We start from the raw sequence: 18270 nt of genomic DNA, 5'->3' as shown, positions 1-18270 counted from the left end.
TATATTATTATTATTATACAGTATTTATATAGCGCCAAAGGGTTTGCTCAGCGCTGTACATTATAGTGGGGGACAGAACATGAGACGAGACAGTAACAATACACTACACGAGGGGTTCGAGGGCCCTGCTCTTTCGTGCTTACAATCTAGGAACATGCAGTGTATATATATATATATATATATATAAATATATTTTGAAATATATTGAATATGGCCAAAATTGTAGCATTCCTAGATTGTAAGCTCTAACGAGCCAGGCCCTCTGTTTTCTCTTGTACCAAACTGTATTGTAACTGTTGTGTCTACCTTCATTTTGTAAAGCGCTGCACAAACTGCACAAACCTATATAAATCCTGTATAATAATGATTAGAGATGAGCGAATTATTCAAAAATTCGATTTGGCTGATTCGCCGAATTTCAGGAAGAAATTCGATTCGATGCGAATTTATTCGCTACGAAGTTAACTTATAAAAAGGGTTTCTAGGCTTCAGAGAGCCTTTAAATTAGTGCAGAACACTGTACCTTTAATTTAAATGCCCTTGGAGATGAGGAAGGAGAAGGAGAAGGATGAGAAGAAGGAGAAGAAGAAGGATGAGAAGAAGGAGAAGGAGAAGGATGAGAAGAAGGAGAAGGAGAAGGATGAGAAGAAGGAGAAGGAGAAGGATGAGAAGAAGGAGAAGGAGAAGGATGAGAAGAAGGAGAAGGAGAAGGATGAGAAGAAGGAGAAGGATGAGAAGGAGAAGGAGAAGGAGAAGGATGAGAAGAAGGAGAAGGATGAGAAGGAGAAGGAGAAGGAGAAGGAGAAGGAGAAGGAGAAGGAGAAGGAGAAGGAGAAGGAGAAGGAAAAGGAGAAGGAGAAGGAAAAGGAGAAGGATGAGAAGAAGGAGAAGGAGAAGGATGAGAAGATGGAGAAGGAGAAGGATGAGAAGAAGGAGAAGGAGAAGGATGAGAAGAAGGAGAAGGATGAAAAGAAGGAGAAGGAGAAGGATGAGAAGAAGGAGAAGGAGAAGGATGAGAAGAAGGAGAAGGAGAAGGATGAGAAGAAGGAGAAGGAGAAGGATGAGAAGAAGGAGAAGGAGAAGGATGAGAAGAAGGAGAAGGAGAAGGATGAGAAGAAGGAGAAGGATGAGAAGAAGGAGAAGGAGAAGGAGAAGGATGAGAAGAAGGAGAAGGATGAGAAGAAGGAGAAGGATGAGAAGAAGGAGAAAGATGAGAAGAAGGATGAGAAGAAGGATGAGAAGAAGGAGAAGGATGAGAAGAAGGATGAGAAGAAGGAGAAGGATGAGAAGAAGGAGAAAGATGAGAAGAAGGATGAGAAGAAGGATGAGAAGAAGGAGAAGGATGAGAAGAAGGATGAGAAGAAGGAGAAGGATGAGAAGAAGGATGAGAAGAAGGAGAAGGATGAGAAGAAGAAGAAGGATGAGAAGAAGGAGAAGGATGAGAAGAAGGAGAAGGATGAGAAGAAGAAGAAGGATGAGAAGAAGAAGAAGGATGAGAAGAAGAAGAAGGATGAGAAGAAGGAGAATTCCAAGCCGGCAAAAAGTGTATCTGCAGAGCTCCGCTATTTCTTAGGCTATTTCTGACAGTTCTGTGACATTCACTCCATACAGCGGTTGAAACATTGTATCTATTTGTTTCCATAAATGGATCCATTTATGGAAACAAATAGATACAATGTTTCAACCGCTGTATGGAGTGAATGTCACAGAACTGTCAGAAATAGCGGAGCTCTGCAGATACACTTAGCGGAGCTCTGCAGATACACTTTTTGCCGGCTTGGAATTATTCTTATTTTCATCCTACTTCTTCTTCTTCTTCTTCATCCTCATCCTCTTCTTCTTCTTCTGAGGATGAGGATGAAGAAGAAGAAGAAGTAGGATGAAAATAAGATTAATTCCAAGCCGGCAAAAAGTGTATCTGCAGAGCTCCTCTAAGTGTATCTGCAGAATAGAGGAGCTCTGCAGATACACTTTTTGCCGGCTTGGAATTATTCTTATTTTCATCCTACTTCTTCTTCTTCTTCTTCTTCATCCTCATCTTCTTCTTCTGAGGATGAGGATGAAGAAGAAGAAGAAGAAGTAGGATGAAAATAAGAATTCCAAGCCGGCAAAAAGTGTATCTGCAGAGCTCCTCTATTCTGCAGATACACTTAGAGGAGCTCTGCAGATACACTTTTTGCCGGCTTGGAATTATTCTTATTTTCATCCTACTTCTTCTTCTTCTTCTTCATCCTCATCCTCTTCTTCTTCTTCTGAGGATGAGGATGAAGAAGAAGAAGAAGAAGAAGAAGAAGTAGGATGAAAATAAGAATAATTCCAAGCCGGCAAAAAGTGTATCTGCAGAGCTCCTCTGAGTGTATCTGCAGAATAGAGGAGCTCTGCAGATACACTTTTTGCCGGCTTGGAATTATTCTTATTTTCATCCTACTTCTTCTTCTTCTTCTTCTTCATCCTCATCCTCTTCTTCTTCTTCTGAGGATGAGGATGAGGATGAAGAAGAAGAAGAAGAAGAAGTAGGATGAAAATAAGAATTCCAAACCGGCAAAAAGTGTATCTGCAGAGTTCCTCTATTTCTGACAGTTCTCTGACAGCTCCTTCACATGTACAGCGGTTGAAACATCTGTTTCCGAATAAAAACATCTGTATCCTAAATGGAAACAAATAGATACAATGTTTCAACCGCTGTACATGTGTTCCTTCTGTCAGAGAACTGTCAGAAATAGCGGAGCTCACTGCAGGGACACTTTTGCCGGCTGATCGGGAAAAATCCGATTCGCGCACCCGAAGTAGGCAAATATTCGGATTCGACGCGAATCGAATTTTTCCTGAAATTCGTATCGAATTCCGGTTCGCCTGGTTCGATTCGCTCATCTCTAATAATGATAATAATTTCAAACATATGTCAATATATTTGGGAAGAATATTTTTAAAATATATTTAAAATATATTTTTCTTCCATGTGGGGATGGCTTTAGATAAACAGGTACCACTTACGTAGGAGTTTCATTTCTGTGTATCACCTGAGGACAGTCACTTTATGGGGTATATGTAAGGGTTTACAACTACTTTATTGTACATAATCTGATCTTCTGGTTATAGTTTGTAATATATTGTAGGTTTGTCTGTTGTCAGCCATATTGCATATCAACATAAAGAATGAAATGTTCTGATTGCAGATCTAATATGTATACATTATCAGGGGTGTGGAGGACCTCTGTAGAAGGACCACTGCTGGACCATTGCTTCCACATAGAGAACATGGATCCTTCTCTACTGCATCCTGCCAGTGGATAGATTGTTCTACCCAAGCTGAGGCTGCTGTCTATAGAAAACGATCTGTAAGCAGGGGCGGACTGACCATTTGGAAACTCGGGCACTGCCCGAGGGCCCGGGATCGGTAGGGGGCCCCATGAGATGCCCCTGGTACCTTTTTCATAGGCTTTTTTGAGTTTGGCCAAGGACACAGGGGCCCCATGATCCCCTATTGCCCGGGGGCCCCATGAGTTGTCAGTCCGCCCCTGTCTGTAAGACATTGTTTGTTTTGATGAACCTGAAATGTTCTGAGCTGATTTAAGTAGAAACTTCATTGAGTCTTTAAAAGTTAAATTTCCTTACTCTTTTTACTCCCACACCCCTAAATAGGTCTAGACTACCTTTTCCCCTCCCTGTCTGCTAGCCCCATTGATGCCTATGGGGCTGAACTGTGCAGACATGAAGGTTGTATAAGGAAGCTGGCAGAGCTATGTTAACAATGCCATGGGCCTTAGAACAAGGTAAGTACACTGCTTTGGAGGGGAGGGGGGGGGGGGTCTACTTAAAGTGGTTGTAAACCTCAGACATGAAATATGAACAAAGCATATCCCTCTATAGTGTGTACTTGTCTCAATTAAGAGCACTAAGTGTGATTTCTGTTGGCTACTTTGTTCCTCTGCTATCTGCTATGGAGTCACTTCTGACAGGTTTTTCTGACACTATGAGAAAACCAGTTACAACCAGGGCCAGGACAAGGGGTGGACGGGAGGGGCGGCTGCCCTGGGCACAAGGGTTTATTATAGAGATAAGACAGCCTTCCTTCTGTAACAAGGCTAACAAGAGTAGTGAGAGCGTCAGTGATTTTGACAAGCGAGTGACTTCTGGGTGTAGGATCCTCTAAACTTGCACCTCATGAACAGTTGGAGGGGGCGCAGTTTGGAATTTTTGGCCTGGGCACTGGGTGACCTTGTCCTATCACTGGTTACAGCACACAGCCTGTGAATGACAGCCTCCGCTCTGTTCCTGTGTGCTGAGTGAAGGGGGTGTGTCCCTTCCTCCAATCAGCTCTCAGAGTTCTCCTCACTGAGCTCTGCAAAGTGTAACTTCAGCTCCCCGCCCCCTGTTTTCTGGAAACTTTGAACAGGTGTAGAGAAAAGAAGACTGCATATCACCGGGTACAACTTATGTAGGAGGATTTGTTTCATCTCCGTGTATCATAGATGCCAGTTACTTCACTGGCTACATGCAGGGATGTATTTACCACAAGGCAAACAAGGCATTTGCCTAGGGCGGCATTTGTCAGGGGCGGCAGCACTGCCCCTTGGAAGAAGGGACACACGCAGCATGGGGACCTGGTGGGTTCCGAGATGCTGTGGGTTTCATAACAGTGTATTCACAGCCCAACTCTCATTCCTAGGGATGTCCAGAGCTGTGAAGGTGAGTGTCTTTCTCGCTCTCTCGCCATGGAAGATGGTGGTTGATGTATGGGGGGCAGTGATAGTTGGAGGGCAGGGGTGTTCTTGGTCAATGTCAGGCTCTTTCTGCAGGGGGGTGTGCCAATTTTTGTGTTGCCTAGGGCAGCACAAAACCTAAATACACCACTGGCTACATGTAAGGGTTTACAACCACTTTAAAGGGTTGGAGGCAAGGGTAAAAAAGAGGTGGAATGAAGCTGAGTCTAATACAGAACTCCCTCCATTGGTTAAATCACAAGTCTTTATATTTAATATATTAACACAAATTTATAAGAACAACGTTTTAAAATATAAAGATCACATTAAAAAAAAAAATTGAAAACAAACACTGCAATAATAGCTCAACCTGTGTGCTCATTGGAATAACACTATACATTCTTTTTGAACCAGAAATGCTGAAAATATTTCTAAATATATAAATATTCACTAGAGGGAACATGTACACATTTGCACAATGAAATTATAGTACAGTAAGCAAGTCAAAAATATGAAAGTCCTTTCAAAAAATCAGAGGTAAATATGAGCATAAAAATGCAAAATATATATTATAGTCTCCCTTTATTAAGAGCGACAGGAGGTCCTGTCCTGAAGATGAGCGATCAATGATCGGCACCTGTATAAGCATTGACATATACAGTATTGGGGAGATTTACAAAAACTGGTGAGTGCAATATCTGGTGCAGCTCTGCATGGAAACCAATCACCTTCCAGGTTTTATTCTCAGAGCTTAATTGAATAAGTTGAAGTTATGCCGGCCATAGACGGGTCGAAAATCAGCCGATTTTTCGGCCGGAAAAATAAATCAGCAGATTTTTGCACCGTTAGTGGGTTAATCGGTCGGCCGTTTTTTGGGCTTTTTGCACATTTTTTTTTTTCATCGGGCATGTTGGAAAATTTGTGGCCGATTTTGACGATTGCCCAATTTCCCCGGCAATAATGGGCAAATTGATCGATTGTTTTACCGATAAAAAAAATCTGCGCATGAGCCGTGATCTGGAAGAAGAAGAAAGAAGAAGAAGAAGAAGAAGAAGAAAGAAGAAGAAGAAAGAAGAAGAAGAAGAAAGAAGAAGAAGGAGGAAGAAAGAAGAAGAAGGAAGGAAGAAGAAGAAGGAAGAAGGAAGAAGGAAGAAGAAGGAAGAAGGAAGAAGAAGGAAGAAGAAGAAGAAGGAAGAAGAAGAAGAAGGAAGAAGAAGAAGAAGGAAGAAGAAGAAGAAGGAAGAAGAAGAAGAAGGAGGAAGAAGAAGAAGGAAGAAGAAGAAGAAGGAAGAAGGAAGAAGAAGGAAGAAGAAGGAAGAAGAAGAAGGAGGAAGAAGAAGAAGGAGGAAGAAGAAGAAGAAGAAGGAAGAAGAAGAAGAAGGAAGAAGAAGAAGAAGGAAGAAGAAGAAGGAAGAAGAAGAAGAAGGAAGAAGAAGAAGAAGGAAGAAGAAGAAGAAGGAAGAAGAAGAAGAAGGAAGAAGGAAGAAGAAGAAGAAGGAAGAAGAAGAAGAAGAAGAAGAAGAAGGAAGAAGAAGAAAGAAGAAGAGGAAGAAAGAAGAAGAAAGAAGAAGGAAGAAGAAAGAAGAAGAAGAAAAAAGCGGAAGAAAGAAGAAGGAAGAAGAAGAAGAAGAAAGAAGAAGAGGAAGAAAGAAGAAGAGGAAGAAAGAAGAAGAAGAAGAAGAAGAAGAAGAAGAAGAAGAAGGAAGAAGAAGAAGAAGAATTCCAGTCAGCTATTAAATTTTATATGAAAAAGTCTTGCGGTTGCAACAATGTATCCATTTGTATCCGAATAAAACCATCTGTATCCGAAATGGATACAAATGGATACATTGTTGCAACCGCAATACTTTTCATTTAAAATATAATAGCGGACTGGAATTCTTCTTCTTTTTATTATATTATTATTGTATAGTATTTATATAGTGCTAAAAGGTTTGCTCAGCGCTGTAGATTATAGTGGGGGACAGTACATGAGACAATACAGTAACAAAACAATACACGAGGGGGTCAAGGGCCCTGCTGTTTTGAGCTCACAATCTAGGAGGGAGGGGATCAGCTGTTAGGAGGAAGTGGCTGTGGGGGATGGAGTGGTAGGAGGAGTGGAGGAGATCAGCTGTTAGGTGAGGGCGGGGTAGGCTTCCCTGAAGAGATGGGTTTTCAGGGTATGCCTAAAGGTGAGGAGGGTAGGTGACAGTCTGATGGATTGGGGTAGTGAGTTCCAGAGGATGGGGGAAGTCCTGGAGAAGTCCTGCAGTCGGGATTGGAGGTGGAGACCAGGGAGCTAGAAAGTAGGAGGTTTTGTGAGGAGCGAAGATTACGGGTAGGATGGTATTTGGGTATCAGGTCGGTGAGGTAGTTTGGGGCAGCGTTATGAATGGCTTTGTATGTCTGTGTTAGTAGTTTGAATTTAATGCATTGGGCAATTGGGAGCCAGTGGAGGGAATGACAGAGGGGGGTGACAGAAGCGGAGCGGTTGGTAAGGTGGACAAGTCTGGCCGCTGAGTTCAGGATAGACTGAAGCGGGGATAGTCTGTGATGAGGTAGGCCGGTGAGGAGGGAGTTGCAGTAGTCCAGATGTGAGATAAGGGAGTGAACAAGTTGTTTAGTAGTGTCTGGGGTTTGGAGATGTTGCGGAGGTGGAGCCTGCATGAGTTTGCTATTGATTGGACATGAGGATGGAAGGACAGGTTTGAGTATAGAGTGACACCTAGGACTTTGGCTTGTGGGGTGGGACTGATGGTGGCATTGTTGGTCGTGATGGAGAGGGGGGGGGGCGCGGGCTGGGGGGAAAATCAGGAGCTCGGTTTTGGAAAGGTTCAATTTGAGGAAATGGAGTGACATCCAGTCTGATATGTCATTCAGTAGGTGGGTGATACGGGCGGAGACTGAAGGGGTGAGGCGAGGGGTGGAGAGGTAAATCTGTGTGTCATCGGCGTAGAGGTGATAGTTGAAGCCGTGGGAGTGTATCAGTTTGCCGAGGGAGGAGGTGTAGATGGAGAAGAGAAAGGGCCCGAGGACCGAGCCTTGGGAGACCCCAACAGAGAGGAGGAGAGAGGGGGAGTTGGTGGCGTTATAGGTAACGCTGAAGGAGCGTTGGGATAGATAGGAGGAGAGCAAGGAGAGAGCGGAGTCTCTGATGACGAGTATTCTTCTTCTAATTCTTATGTAGAGCTCCCCTGTCTCTGCAAGGGACAGAAGTAATTATGGGGTTAAATGCTGGCCATAGACGAGACGAAAATCGGCCGATTTGTTTACCGTTGGTGGTAACGTCGGCCGATCGAATGACCGATTTGTCGTTTTTTTTTTTTTTAAAAACGGCCGATTTACGACCCTTCTATGGCCTGCTTTAGAACCTGATTGGCTACAGCAGATTCTTAGTGCTCCAGTTTTAGTAAATGTCCCCCAATGCCGAAAAGAGGTCCTGTTAAATCCAATGACATTGTGTACAGAAACTCTACAATGCACAGGAGCCATGTATTGCTATTGAAAGATCCAGATAATACTTAACTTTTTTTTTTTTTTTCAAAAAGTACAAACCCAAAAAAAAAAAAAAAAAGCAAATGCATATAAAAAAGTCTATCCATGTGACCTGTGTATTGAATCAGGAGTTCTCTTTTAAACCTAAAACACACAAGATATACTTTATAATAAACTTTAAGCACCATAGTTATGGAAGGCTTACGCCTGCCTTCCAACACACAAAAAATCATCAAATATCAACAAATAACTTATCTTCAGTCCTATTTTATAAAGCTACAGCAAATAATATTCCAAAGAAACATAAAACGATAAGCAGAAATTGGGACAAACCAGGGTCTAGTATCCCATTCTTCTGCTAGAAGGTTCTAATACTCTCCCGGTCTCAGAAAACTCATATTATTCTATATACTACAAAAGCTATGTATATGATGGCCTTGGTGGGATAATAACACAGTACAGAACCGGGTTATTAGTAGGATGTTATTGCCGTAGATGAAATAGCTATTTATGTACCAGAAGACAAGTGGGAATCAGGATAATGAGAAGGTATAAAATGGTTTACGATGGTAATGAAAAGAGATTTGTAGTGGAAGTAGTTGGCTTAGGCCTCGCTGGTGTTGGGTATGGATGAAGGATAATGGGTAATACATGAAATACAAGAAATTTTACTAAACATTGTGTATTGTTTTTATCATGTCATGAAAAGGTACATTTTAATCTTTTTTGGAATTCTGAAACTCTTGTATATAGAAGGTCATAAAAAGCTTTTGCTGAAAATTCCTCTAAGGATCAGGGCCCTCTAATCCCTCTTGTATTGAACTGTATTGTTACTGTACTGTCTCCCTCCTAATGTAAAGCGCTGAGCAAACTGTCGGCACTATATAAGTCCTGTATAATAATAATAATAATAATAACTTGCTGAGTGTTAAGGCTCAAAGCTTCCTGTCCACCTGCCATATAAACCCCACCCAGATAAGGTTTAAATTGATGGTCTCCAAACTGTGGCCTGTGGTTCGGATGCAACCCTTTATTTGGCTCTATCCAGCCTTTGGGGCACTTTTTCTTTCACTGACACAAGGCACTATTCCTCCCATTGACACCAACAGTGGGGCATAATTCCTTCTACTGACACCAAATATGGGACACTATTCCTCCCAGTGACACCAACAATGGGGCATGATTCCTCCACTGATACAGTTGATTGGATGCTATTCCTCCCATTGATACCAACAGTGGGGCATAATTCCTTCTACTGACAGCAAATATGGGACACTATTCCTCCCAGACACCAACAATGGGGCATGATTCCTCCACTGATACAGTTGATTGGATGCTATTCCTCCCATTGATACCAACAATGGGGCACTATTCCTCTCGCTAGTACAAATGATGGGATACATTCCTCCAACTGATATGCATTATAATGCATGTTCCTTCCACTGAAACCAATGATAGGGCATCATTCTTCCCATTGATACCAATGATAGGGTATTATTCCTTTCTTCTGACACCAACAGTAGGGCACTATACCTCCCACTGATACCAATGATAGGGCATAATTCCTCCCATTGATACTAATGATAGGGTATTATTCCTCCCTTCTGACACCAACAGTAGGGCACTATACCTCCCACTGATACCAATGATAGGGCATCATTCTTCCCATTGATACCAAAGATAGGGTATTATTCCTCCCTTCTGACACCAACAGTAGGGCACTATTCCTCCCACTGATACCAATGATAGGGCATAATTCCTCCCATCGACACCAATGATGGAGCACTATTCCTTCCATTGTCACCAACGATAAGGTGCAATTCATCCCACTCATACCAATGACAGGGTATTATTCCTCTCTTCTGACACCAACAGTAGGGCACTATACTTCCCACTGATACCAATGATAGGGCATAATTCCTCCCATTGATACTAATGATAGGGTATTATTCCTCCCTTCTGACACCAACAGTAGGGCACTATACCTCCCAGTGATACCAATGATAGGGCATCATTCTTCCCATTGATACCAAAGATAGGGTATTATTCCTCCCTTCTGACACCAACAGTAGGGCACTATTCCTCCCACTGATACCAATGATGGGGCACTATTCCTCCCACTGATACCAATGATGGGGCACTATTCCTCCCACTGATACCAATGATGGGGCACTATTCCTCCCACTGATACCAATGATAGGGCATAATTCCTCCCATCGACACCAATGATGGAGCACTATTCCTTCCATTGTCACCAACGATAAGGTGCAAATACTCCCACTGATAGCAATGATGGGGCATAATTCATCCTATTACCACCAACGATGGGGAATAATTCCTCCCACTGACACCAACGATAGAGCACTATTCTTTCCAATGATACCACTAATAGAGCATTATTCTTCCCACTGATATCAATGATGGGGCATTAATTTTTGTACTCCTACTACAACCAAGTCTAAGGCATTGTTTACTCCCACTGATATTGGGACACTTTCTACTCCTACTCCCACTTGCCACAATCCAGCCCCCCTGGTCAGTAAACTTTGTTTAGAAACTTTGGAGACCCTTAGTCTAAATAAACCTTTCATTTAGAGTGTGTAATGGCCTGAATACCAGAACCCTGCTGGGTTTAGCACCTTGATATAAGATCCCTTTAAAAAAGAAACTCCAATTTCTTTAAAGCCCAACTCCAGGATGGAAAGAAAACCTTTCATTGGTGACATCCCCCCCCCCCCCACAACTGTCAGGGTAAATGCTTGCCAACTACTTTCCACATCCTCCCTCTGTCAAGCTCTGGCACTCTTCTACCTGATGCTCCAGGCTGTGGGTGCTCCCTTGGCATCATCATGTACAATTCAGGGCTGTTTGTCCTGCATTGTATGTGAGGTGGTAAGTGCGCAACCTCATGCCAATGCGTCTAAGTGAGGAGCTTCGGAGGACCGGTCATACAGATAGAGCGATACTGCTGGAGTAAGGAGTAAAGTACGAATTACAGCTTATTACTCTACCCCTGGATTTAAAATAGAACTAAACAGACCATTTTTCTATTGTGGATAGAGTAGAGACCCCTCTCAGCTCTTTTCAGCTAAAACTAAAAAGAAAAGGGTTTGCATTTAGTTATATTTTAAAATATAATTGCTATGTAAGCCTTTTCGGAATTAATTGTTTCCTTTATTCTTCAGCCAGCCCCAGTTTACTATACTATCTACATTTTCTTCCAAGTTTGGCATCCGCTTTCACAGTTATAGACAGGGTTACCCAGAATATTCATCTTCCCTTCTACTCCAGTTCCATCTTTCACAGACGTCCACACAGAACTTGAGGTTTTAGGGTAACCAGGGGCGGACTGACCATTTGGAAACTCGGGCACTGCCCGAGGACCCGGGGTCAGTAGGGGGCCCCATGAGATGCCCTTGGTACCTTTTTCATAGGCTTTTTGGGACACAGGGGCCCCATGATCCCCTATTGCCCGGGGGCCCCATGAGTTGTCAGTCCGCCCCTGAGGGTAACTATTGCTTTATCTGCTTCATTGCTGACTTACCCAATGTCTCCAACACTTGCACATTAAAAGGGATTTTGGGGGATGCAGTGTTTCATTCTGCACTGATCATGTGATTACTGGAAAGGCTTCCACCTTTCACTATGGGCACTGCAAAGACCTCATTATCTACAGAACAGATATAGGTATGAGTCAGTAATAAAGGTTTCTAAAATAAATTGGCCATACACACTTGGATTTTATTTTAAATGAACTGAAATTAATTCACCCCCAACCAAAATATGGCAAATACCTTGTCAGAAAAACAACAACAAGACTCGTTCTGTAGTGTTGAAGATGTTTTGTTGCTTCTCCAATTCACTTCTTCAGTTGTAATGAGCGTCAGGAAGATGCCCCAGTATTCATAGCAACACATGTAGCACAGACACCTTAATCCAGACATTCTCAACCAGGGTTTTGTAGAATCCTAGGGTTCCTCTAGAGGTTTTCTATGGTTTCATTTAGCTGTGGCCTTTATGACCTCAAATCTGTTGGTTCCTGCATAGTTCAAGTTCCAACAGCACTTGGCTGAGCCAGAAGCATGATATCAGTGTTCCATTTTCTGGTTGTAAGGATGGCATTCTGACCTCCACTCTAGGGGGGCATTCCTCCCACTGACCACCAATGTAGGAGGTATTGTGCCCACTGACCACCAATAAATAGCATACAGCAGGGGTTCCCTGAGACCTGAAAATTATTTCAAGGGTTCCTCTGGGGTTAAAAAGGTTGTGAAAGGCTGCCATAATCTAACTTCCATGGAATGTATAGATGTTGACTGTAAAAGAACAGGATTGGAGGTGTGAAAGTAGCACCACAGCTTTCAAACATCCCATTCTGTTCTTGGATACTCAAAATCTGTCTTGATACATTCCAAGGTAATTGAATTTTGATGATTACTCTACCTGTGTGGATTTAAATGCTGGGGGATGTTCCTGACAATCATTAGAAGAATCTTCAACATAAATCCAGTTGAATGTGACTAGCCATGCCATGACCTGGAGAATACCTTCACAGACATATCCTTAAAGGACTATGACTCTATTCTAAATAAGTTCCTTCCATCTATCCTCTAATATTCTGTATTGTGAACATAATGGATGGGATTTGGTCATGTAGTCATGATATCTTGCTAGTTTATTTAGCCCTATTGGATGTATAGCCTCTCTGGTTGATGACACTACGCTCTTTTTTTATCAAAATGCAACTGAAGACAGCTTAATGAACCAATAAAGTAAATGTAAACTCAGTTACTTAAATCTTTTATAACTTTAACAAAGTAATTACAATGGCATTTCCAATGTTTTAAAATCTGCAGCTTTTAAAACAATATCTGGTGATCCCGCCATAAAGGATCCTTCCGGTTATAAGTAGTAGTAGTTAGTCACGTTCAACTGGCCCTGTTCTGTAACAATAAAGACATTTTGTAGCTTCTCCAAGCCACTTCTTCACTGTTAATAAGTGTCAGGAACATACCCCAGCATTTATATTTCTACAAGAGGTACAGGCACCATAGGCCAATATCTCCATTCCTACACCTTAACCCTTTGAGGACCAAGGGACGTATTTGTCCCATGTTTTTAATTGCGTGTATCATCTGATTAAGAACTTAAAACTCTTTTTTTTTTTGGTTTGAGTCAAAATTTTAGTTCTTATCAACAAACAACAAATGGATCTATCTTTTTACCAATTATTTCATGAAATGGCTTAGTTACAGCAACTGAAGTGTACAAACTTTCAAAACAAAAAAATGTATTCTTTTGGCGTTCCAAAATCTTACGGTCCTCAACGGGTTAAGGAGAAGGGACATTCTTTAAAGGACAGTGGGGGTTATTTACTAAAACTAGATACTGTAAAATCTGGTGCAGCTCTGCATAGAAACCAATCAGCTTCCAGAATTAGTTGCCAAAGCTTAACTGAACAAGTTGAAGTTAGAAGCTGATTGGCTACCATGCACAGTTGCACCAGATTCTGAATGCTCCAGTTTTAGTAAATCAATCCCAGTGAGTAGCACGTTTTGGACGGAGAGGACAACTGGTTTGCAAAAGATCCGAAAGAGGCTATCAATGTCAAACAACCATCTAGGATAGGGGTGAGGCGTTCAACGCCATCTGTCTTAAACATGTAGTGTTGTTTTAAAATCCCTACCCTAGTGATTTGATAAGTTCGCACCCAACTGCATTGAATGATTAAAAATTATGCAGTCTTTCTGACACCAAGGATGGGATTATGTAACTAGAACAGAAAGATTCCACAACTTTCACACCTCTTAACCTGTTCTTGGGAAATCAGTATCTGCCTTGACACATTCCATGGTGACTGGATAAGGATGACTGAGATACCCGTGTGGATATAAATGCTGGGGTATCTTCCTGATATGCACAGTAACTAAGTGCTTTGAGAAACGTCATCACAGAACAAGTCCAGTTGAAGGTTACTCAATACTACTAGCTATCAGGGGCGGACTGACCATTTGGAAACTCAGGCACTGCCCGAGGGCCCGGGGTCAGTAGGGGGCCCCATGAGATGCCCCTGGTACCTTTTTCATAGGCTTTTTTGAGTTTGGGCAAGGACACAGGGGCCCCATGATCCCCTATTGCCCGGGGGCCCCATGAGTTGTCAGTCCGCCCCTGCTAGCTATACAATAAGATGGATAAATATGAACCTTCATAGAACATTGCCACCCTTTAACAGAATGTCTCTCTCTATCCCCCAAATGCTTTCCTGCATTGTCATCATGAGCACTTCCAATGTCAACCTTGTTATGCAATGCAGCTGTAGAGAAAATAAGTGGGTGGCTGGATCATTTTAAAGTCCCTACAGTGCTACAGTAATGGTTCTTTGGCTGGAGTTGCCCTTTTAGTAAACCCAAGAAAAAATAATGGCAAAGCACAACTAGCGGCATGATGACACCTTTTGTATACAGTCAAGGAGAAGCTTTGGTCTCCGATCTCCTGTTCTTGGATCCATCCCGCTAAGGCGTTGTGTTGGAACATCTGCTGTGAAATGTCTCTAAGGAACAGATTGCACTTTCATCTTTTTTTTTTTTCTTTATACCAAAAAATATGTGACACGCATAATGTGAAAACACAAAAAGCCATGACCGACCAGCAGTTACTGTTGGTTTCAACCATTACAAGAAAAACAAAAGTATGCCTTGAAACTGAATTGCTTCACCTTGGGCAGAGCATCCTTGGATTCGGTGATGCCTGTCAGGACCCTTCATTTTGGACGCATCTTTTTTTTTTTTTTTTTTTAACAGCAATAAATTCAAGTTTCAGTCTCAAGTGTTCCTGAGTCTCCATTGGTCTCACCGCCCTTTGACATTACCAGGTCTGGATCCCAGGCTAGCAAAATACGCGCATTGTGATGGGTCGCACTGTCCATTGGGGCCTGGAGGGCCTTGAGCTCCAGCAAGTCCTGGTATCCCTGGTTCACCTTGAGGACCTGAGATACCTGGGATTCCATCTTTGGCATAGCCAGGTTCTCCGGGAATACCTAAAAGAAAGAATATGTTTAATATTGGGATTCAATCTTTCAAAAATAATTTCCAAGGTTCTGAGTATTTTAAAGGGTTTCTGGAGATGAGAAAACACGTCAAGGGAACCTGTTGCAATGTAATTAACAGAGCAATACATTTTGTAATTCTGGCAAAGGTCCATTACTGTCTGTGACCCCCACCCGCAAACAGGAAGTAGTTTGAAAAACAACTTTAGCAGTATGCAGCTGTGGCAAATTCACTGAGGGCTTGTTGGTTCCATACACTTGAAGGCGTGTTGGTTCCATACCAGTAGAGCTATGAGTAGAGTATGTGTATTTAGCTTTCAGCTCTTGAAATAAACGTACTGGTACGTGATGCTTTGAAGCAAGGACCCAGCAATGCTAGTTTTTAGTGCAGGGTTACTGGTGCTCTAAAGTCATTGCCCTGCATGTCCTGTCTGTCCACTCTTCCAAAACCTAAAACCCAACATACCCCCATGACTCTGAAGCTTTTTATAGCCTAGCCAAGGTTTTTTTTTGGGGGGGTTCAAATAGAGTAGTGAATGGTATCGTTAATACTGGGATTCAATTTTCACATTTTTTTTACAGGATTTGGAGCATTCTAAGGGTTTTCCAGAGAAGATAATAGGTTTCAAGAGAACGTGTTGCAAATTAAAGAAATTGTAAAGCTTCCCATATTTTTCCCTAAGAAAATAAACATGTTATACTTGGTATTGCACAGAACGGTCCCTTTTCTCCTCCTCTGGGGTCACCCGCTGGCATGTTTGACTCCTCTTCCCTTCTGAGTGCCCCCATAGCAAGCCCCATGCTATGGCGGCACTCGTGCAGGGTTGATTCTGAGCCATACTGTGTGCTTTTACAGATACCAGCCCCATTCTTCATCCCCTCCTCACAGGATTTCAATGACAGCAGCAGGAGCCAATGGCTCCCACTGCTTCCTCTGAGTCCTGTGAGGAGAAAGAGAGTGGAGAGAGGTACTGCTGCTAATTACTTAGGAGGAATTGGGGGGGGAGAGGTAAAAATGGAATAACGCAATAAGGTAAAAAAACCTTATGCCCTTACAACCACTTTAACTGACAGAAAAATAGGTTTAGTGCACTGGAAAAAGTCCATCACTGTCTGTGACTTCCCCCCCTCAAACAGGAGGTGATTGCCCTGCATGCCCTGTCCGCCACTCGTTTAAAACCTAACTCAACCATACCCCAAAAACTTTAAAGTTTTTTCCTTTTTTTGTAGTTTTGAATAGAGTAGAGAGTGGTAAGTCTCCTAGACCATTTTTTTGCAGTTTCATAGAGGACCTCTATGGCTAAGCCTGTAAGAGGGTAAAAACACATTAGAGAGGCATGGCCAAGTAAGCCCTATTGGATGCTGTCACCCTCTAGCATAGGAGCCTCCCGAATTATCACATGCTAGCGCTTGGAGTGGTTCTTCTTGATGTTTCTAGGTTCACAGAAAAAAATGGTGACCTACCTGGGATTCCTGGAGGACCTATTTCACCTCTCTGTCCAACTCCGAATTCTCCTCTCTCACCCTTAGCTCCCCTTTCACCTGCAAAATACAACACACCATATACCAGATATGTCAAAGATTTTATTGGTCTTAGAGGCTCAGAACACAAGAATAGAATGAATGTAATCAATCTAATGAATTATAAAAACATATTATAGTAACATGTAAGTTTGTTTTATGGGAATATAGAGAGTCTGGTGGAACAAGGTGGAAGCAGACCATGCAGAACAATGTAAGGTCCACATACAAGGTCCGGGCCCCCTTCACCTTTAAAAATCTCCAAAATACCTGTAAAGAAAAAATGTTAGATGCTTACCGTACCCCTCTCTTCTCCAACTCTGGGCAGGATGTCACTGTCCTACTAGGAAGATTTGTGGGGAATTCAGAGCTAGCAAAAACTCTAGAGAAGTCCATTGCACGAGCCTCTTCTCACAAAAATTAGGCTGCTCTGTATTCCCCAGGATCTCGCCAGAAGGAATGTGACATCGTCCTCACCTAGGCACCATGGGCAGAAGATGGGGGTAAGGTAAGAATAAATCTAACTTTTTATCTTTATAGGTACATTTTGTAACTAGTAACATTACCTGATTTTTACATTCAGAGTGGGCCATGACCGTTGAATTTAACTTTGCATTTTACTGCAAGGTCCATTTTAAAGAATAACTGTAATTTTGTAAAAATTTTGACAGTTCAGAAATCAGTCAAAAAAAGTAGTGGGCAGTATGGGCACCCGGCTGTGACAGCTTGCGGCTTCACAGCCGGGTGCCCACTGCGCTTTGTGAATTTCCCCGTAGTGTTCTGGAATCTGTCACGTGTCCCAGAAGACTACGGGGAGGGAGAGGGGGAGGATAACTTCTGTTTCCGATCGCCTAGGCCAGGGGTAGGCAACCTGAGAGCCACAGGACTACAAGTTCCATCATGCCTCTGCAAGTCATAACTGTGTCGGTTTTTTAATCTTTGCAATGCCTCATGGGAAATGTACTTCCACAACAGCTAGAGAGCCACAGGTTGCCTACCCCTGGCCTAGGCGATCGCAGAGGAAGTGGGAGCGGGTACCTGTCAAATTTGGGTACCTGCTCCTCCCCAAAGGTCTGCAGTCTCTGGTCATCCCCTGTACTGTGTCTGCAGTCTCTGGCCATCTCCTGTACTATGTCCGCAGTCTCTGGTCATCTCCTGCACTATGTCTGCAGTCTCTGGTCATCTCCTGTACTATGTCTGCAGTCTCTAATCATCCCCTGTACTGTGTCCGCAGTCTCTGGCCATCCCCCAGTCTCTGGTCATCTCCTGTACTGTGTCCGCGGCCTCTGACCATCTCCTGTACTGTGTCCGCAGTCTCTGGTCATCTCCTGTACTATGTCCGCAGTCTCTGGTCATCTCCTGTACTATGTCTGCAGTCTCTGGCCATCCCCCAGTCTCTGGTCATCTCCTGTACTATGTCCGCAGTCTCTGGTCATCTCCTGTACTATGTCCGCAGTCTCTGGTCATCTCCTGTACTATGTCCGCAGTCTCTGGTCATCTCCTATACTATGCCTGCAGTCTCTG

The 18270-nt window shown here is 42.8% G+C and overlaps 1 protein-coding gene across 1 annotated transcript in view; it reads right to left on the bottom strand.

Annotated features, from left to right (window-relative positions):
* Positions 1–4950: 4950 nt before the first annotated feature.
* Positions 4951–18270, bottom strand: part of COL22A1 (collagen type XXII alpha 1 chain) — a 665084-nt gene continuing 651764 nt past the window's right edge. Inside the window, exons 64-65 of the mRNA XM_089654647.1 lie at positions 16690–16767; positions 4951–15216 (exon numbers count right to left, since the gene is read on the bottom strand). Coding sequence (XP_089510773.1) covers positions 15029–15216; positions 16690–16767 — 266 coding nt within the window. The 3' untranslated portion in view covers positions 4951–15028. The remainder of the gene's footprint in view (positions 15217–16689; positions 16768–18270) is intronic.

The sequence above is a fragment of the Staurois parvus genome, unplaced genomic scaffold (assembly GCF_062004578.1).
Source record: "Staurois parvus isolate SC_StPar_1 unplaced genomic scaffold, SC_StPar_1.0 ptg000783l, whole genome shotgun sequence".
Lineage (NCBI taxonomy): Eukaryota > Metazoa > Chordata > Amphibia > Anura > Ranidae > Staurois > Staurois parvus.
This window is presented reverse-complemented; position numbering and strand designations above follow the sequence as displayed.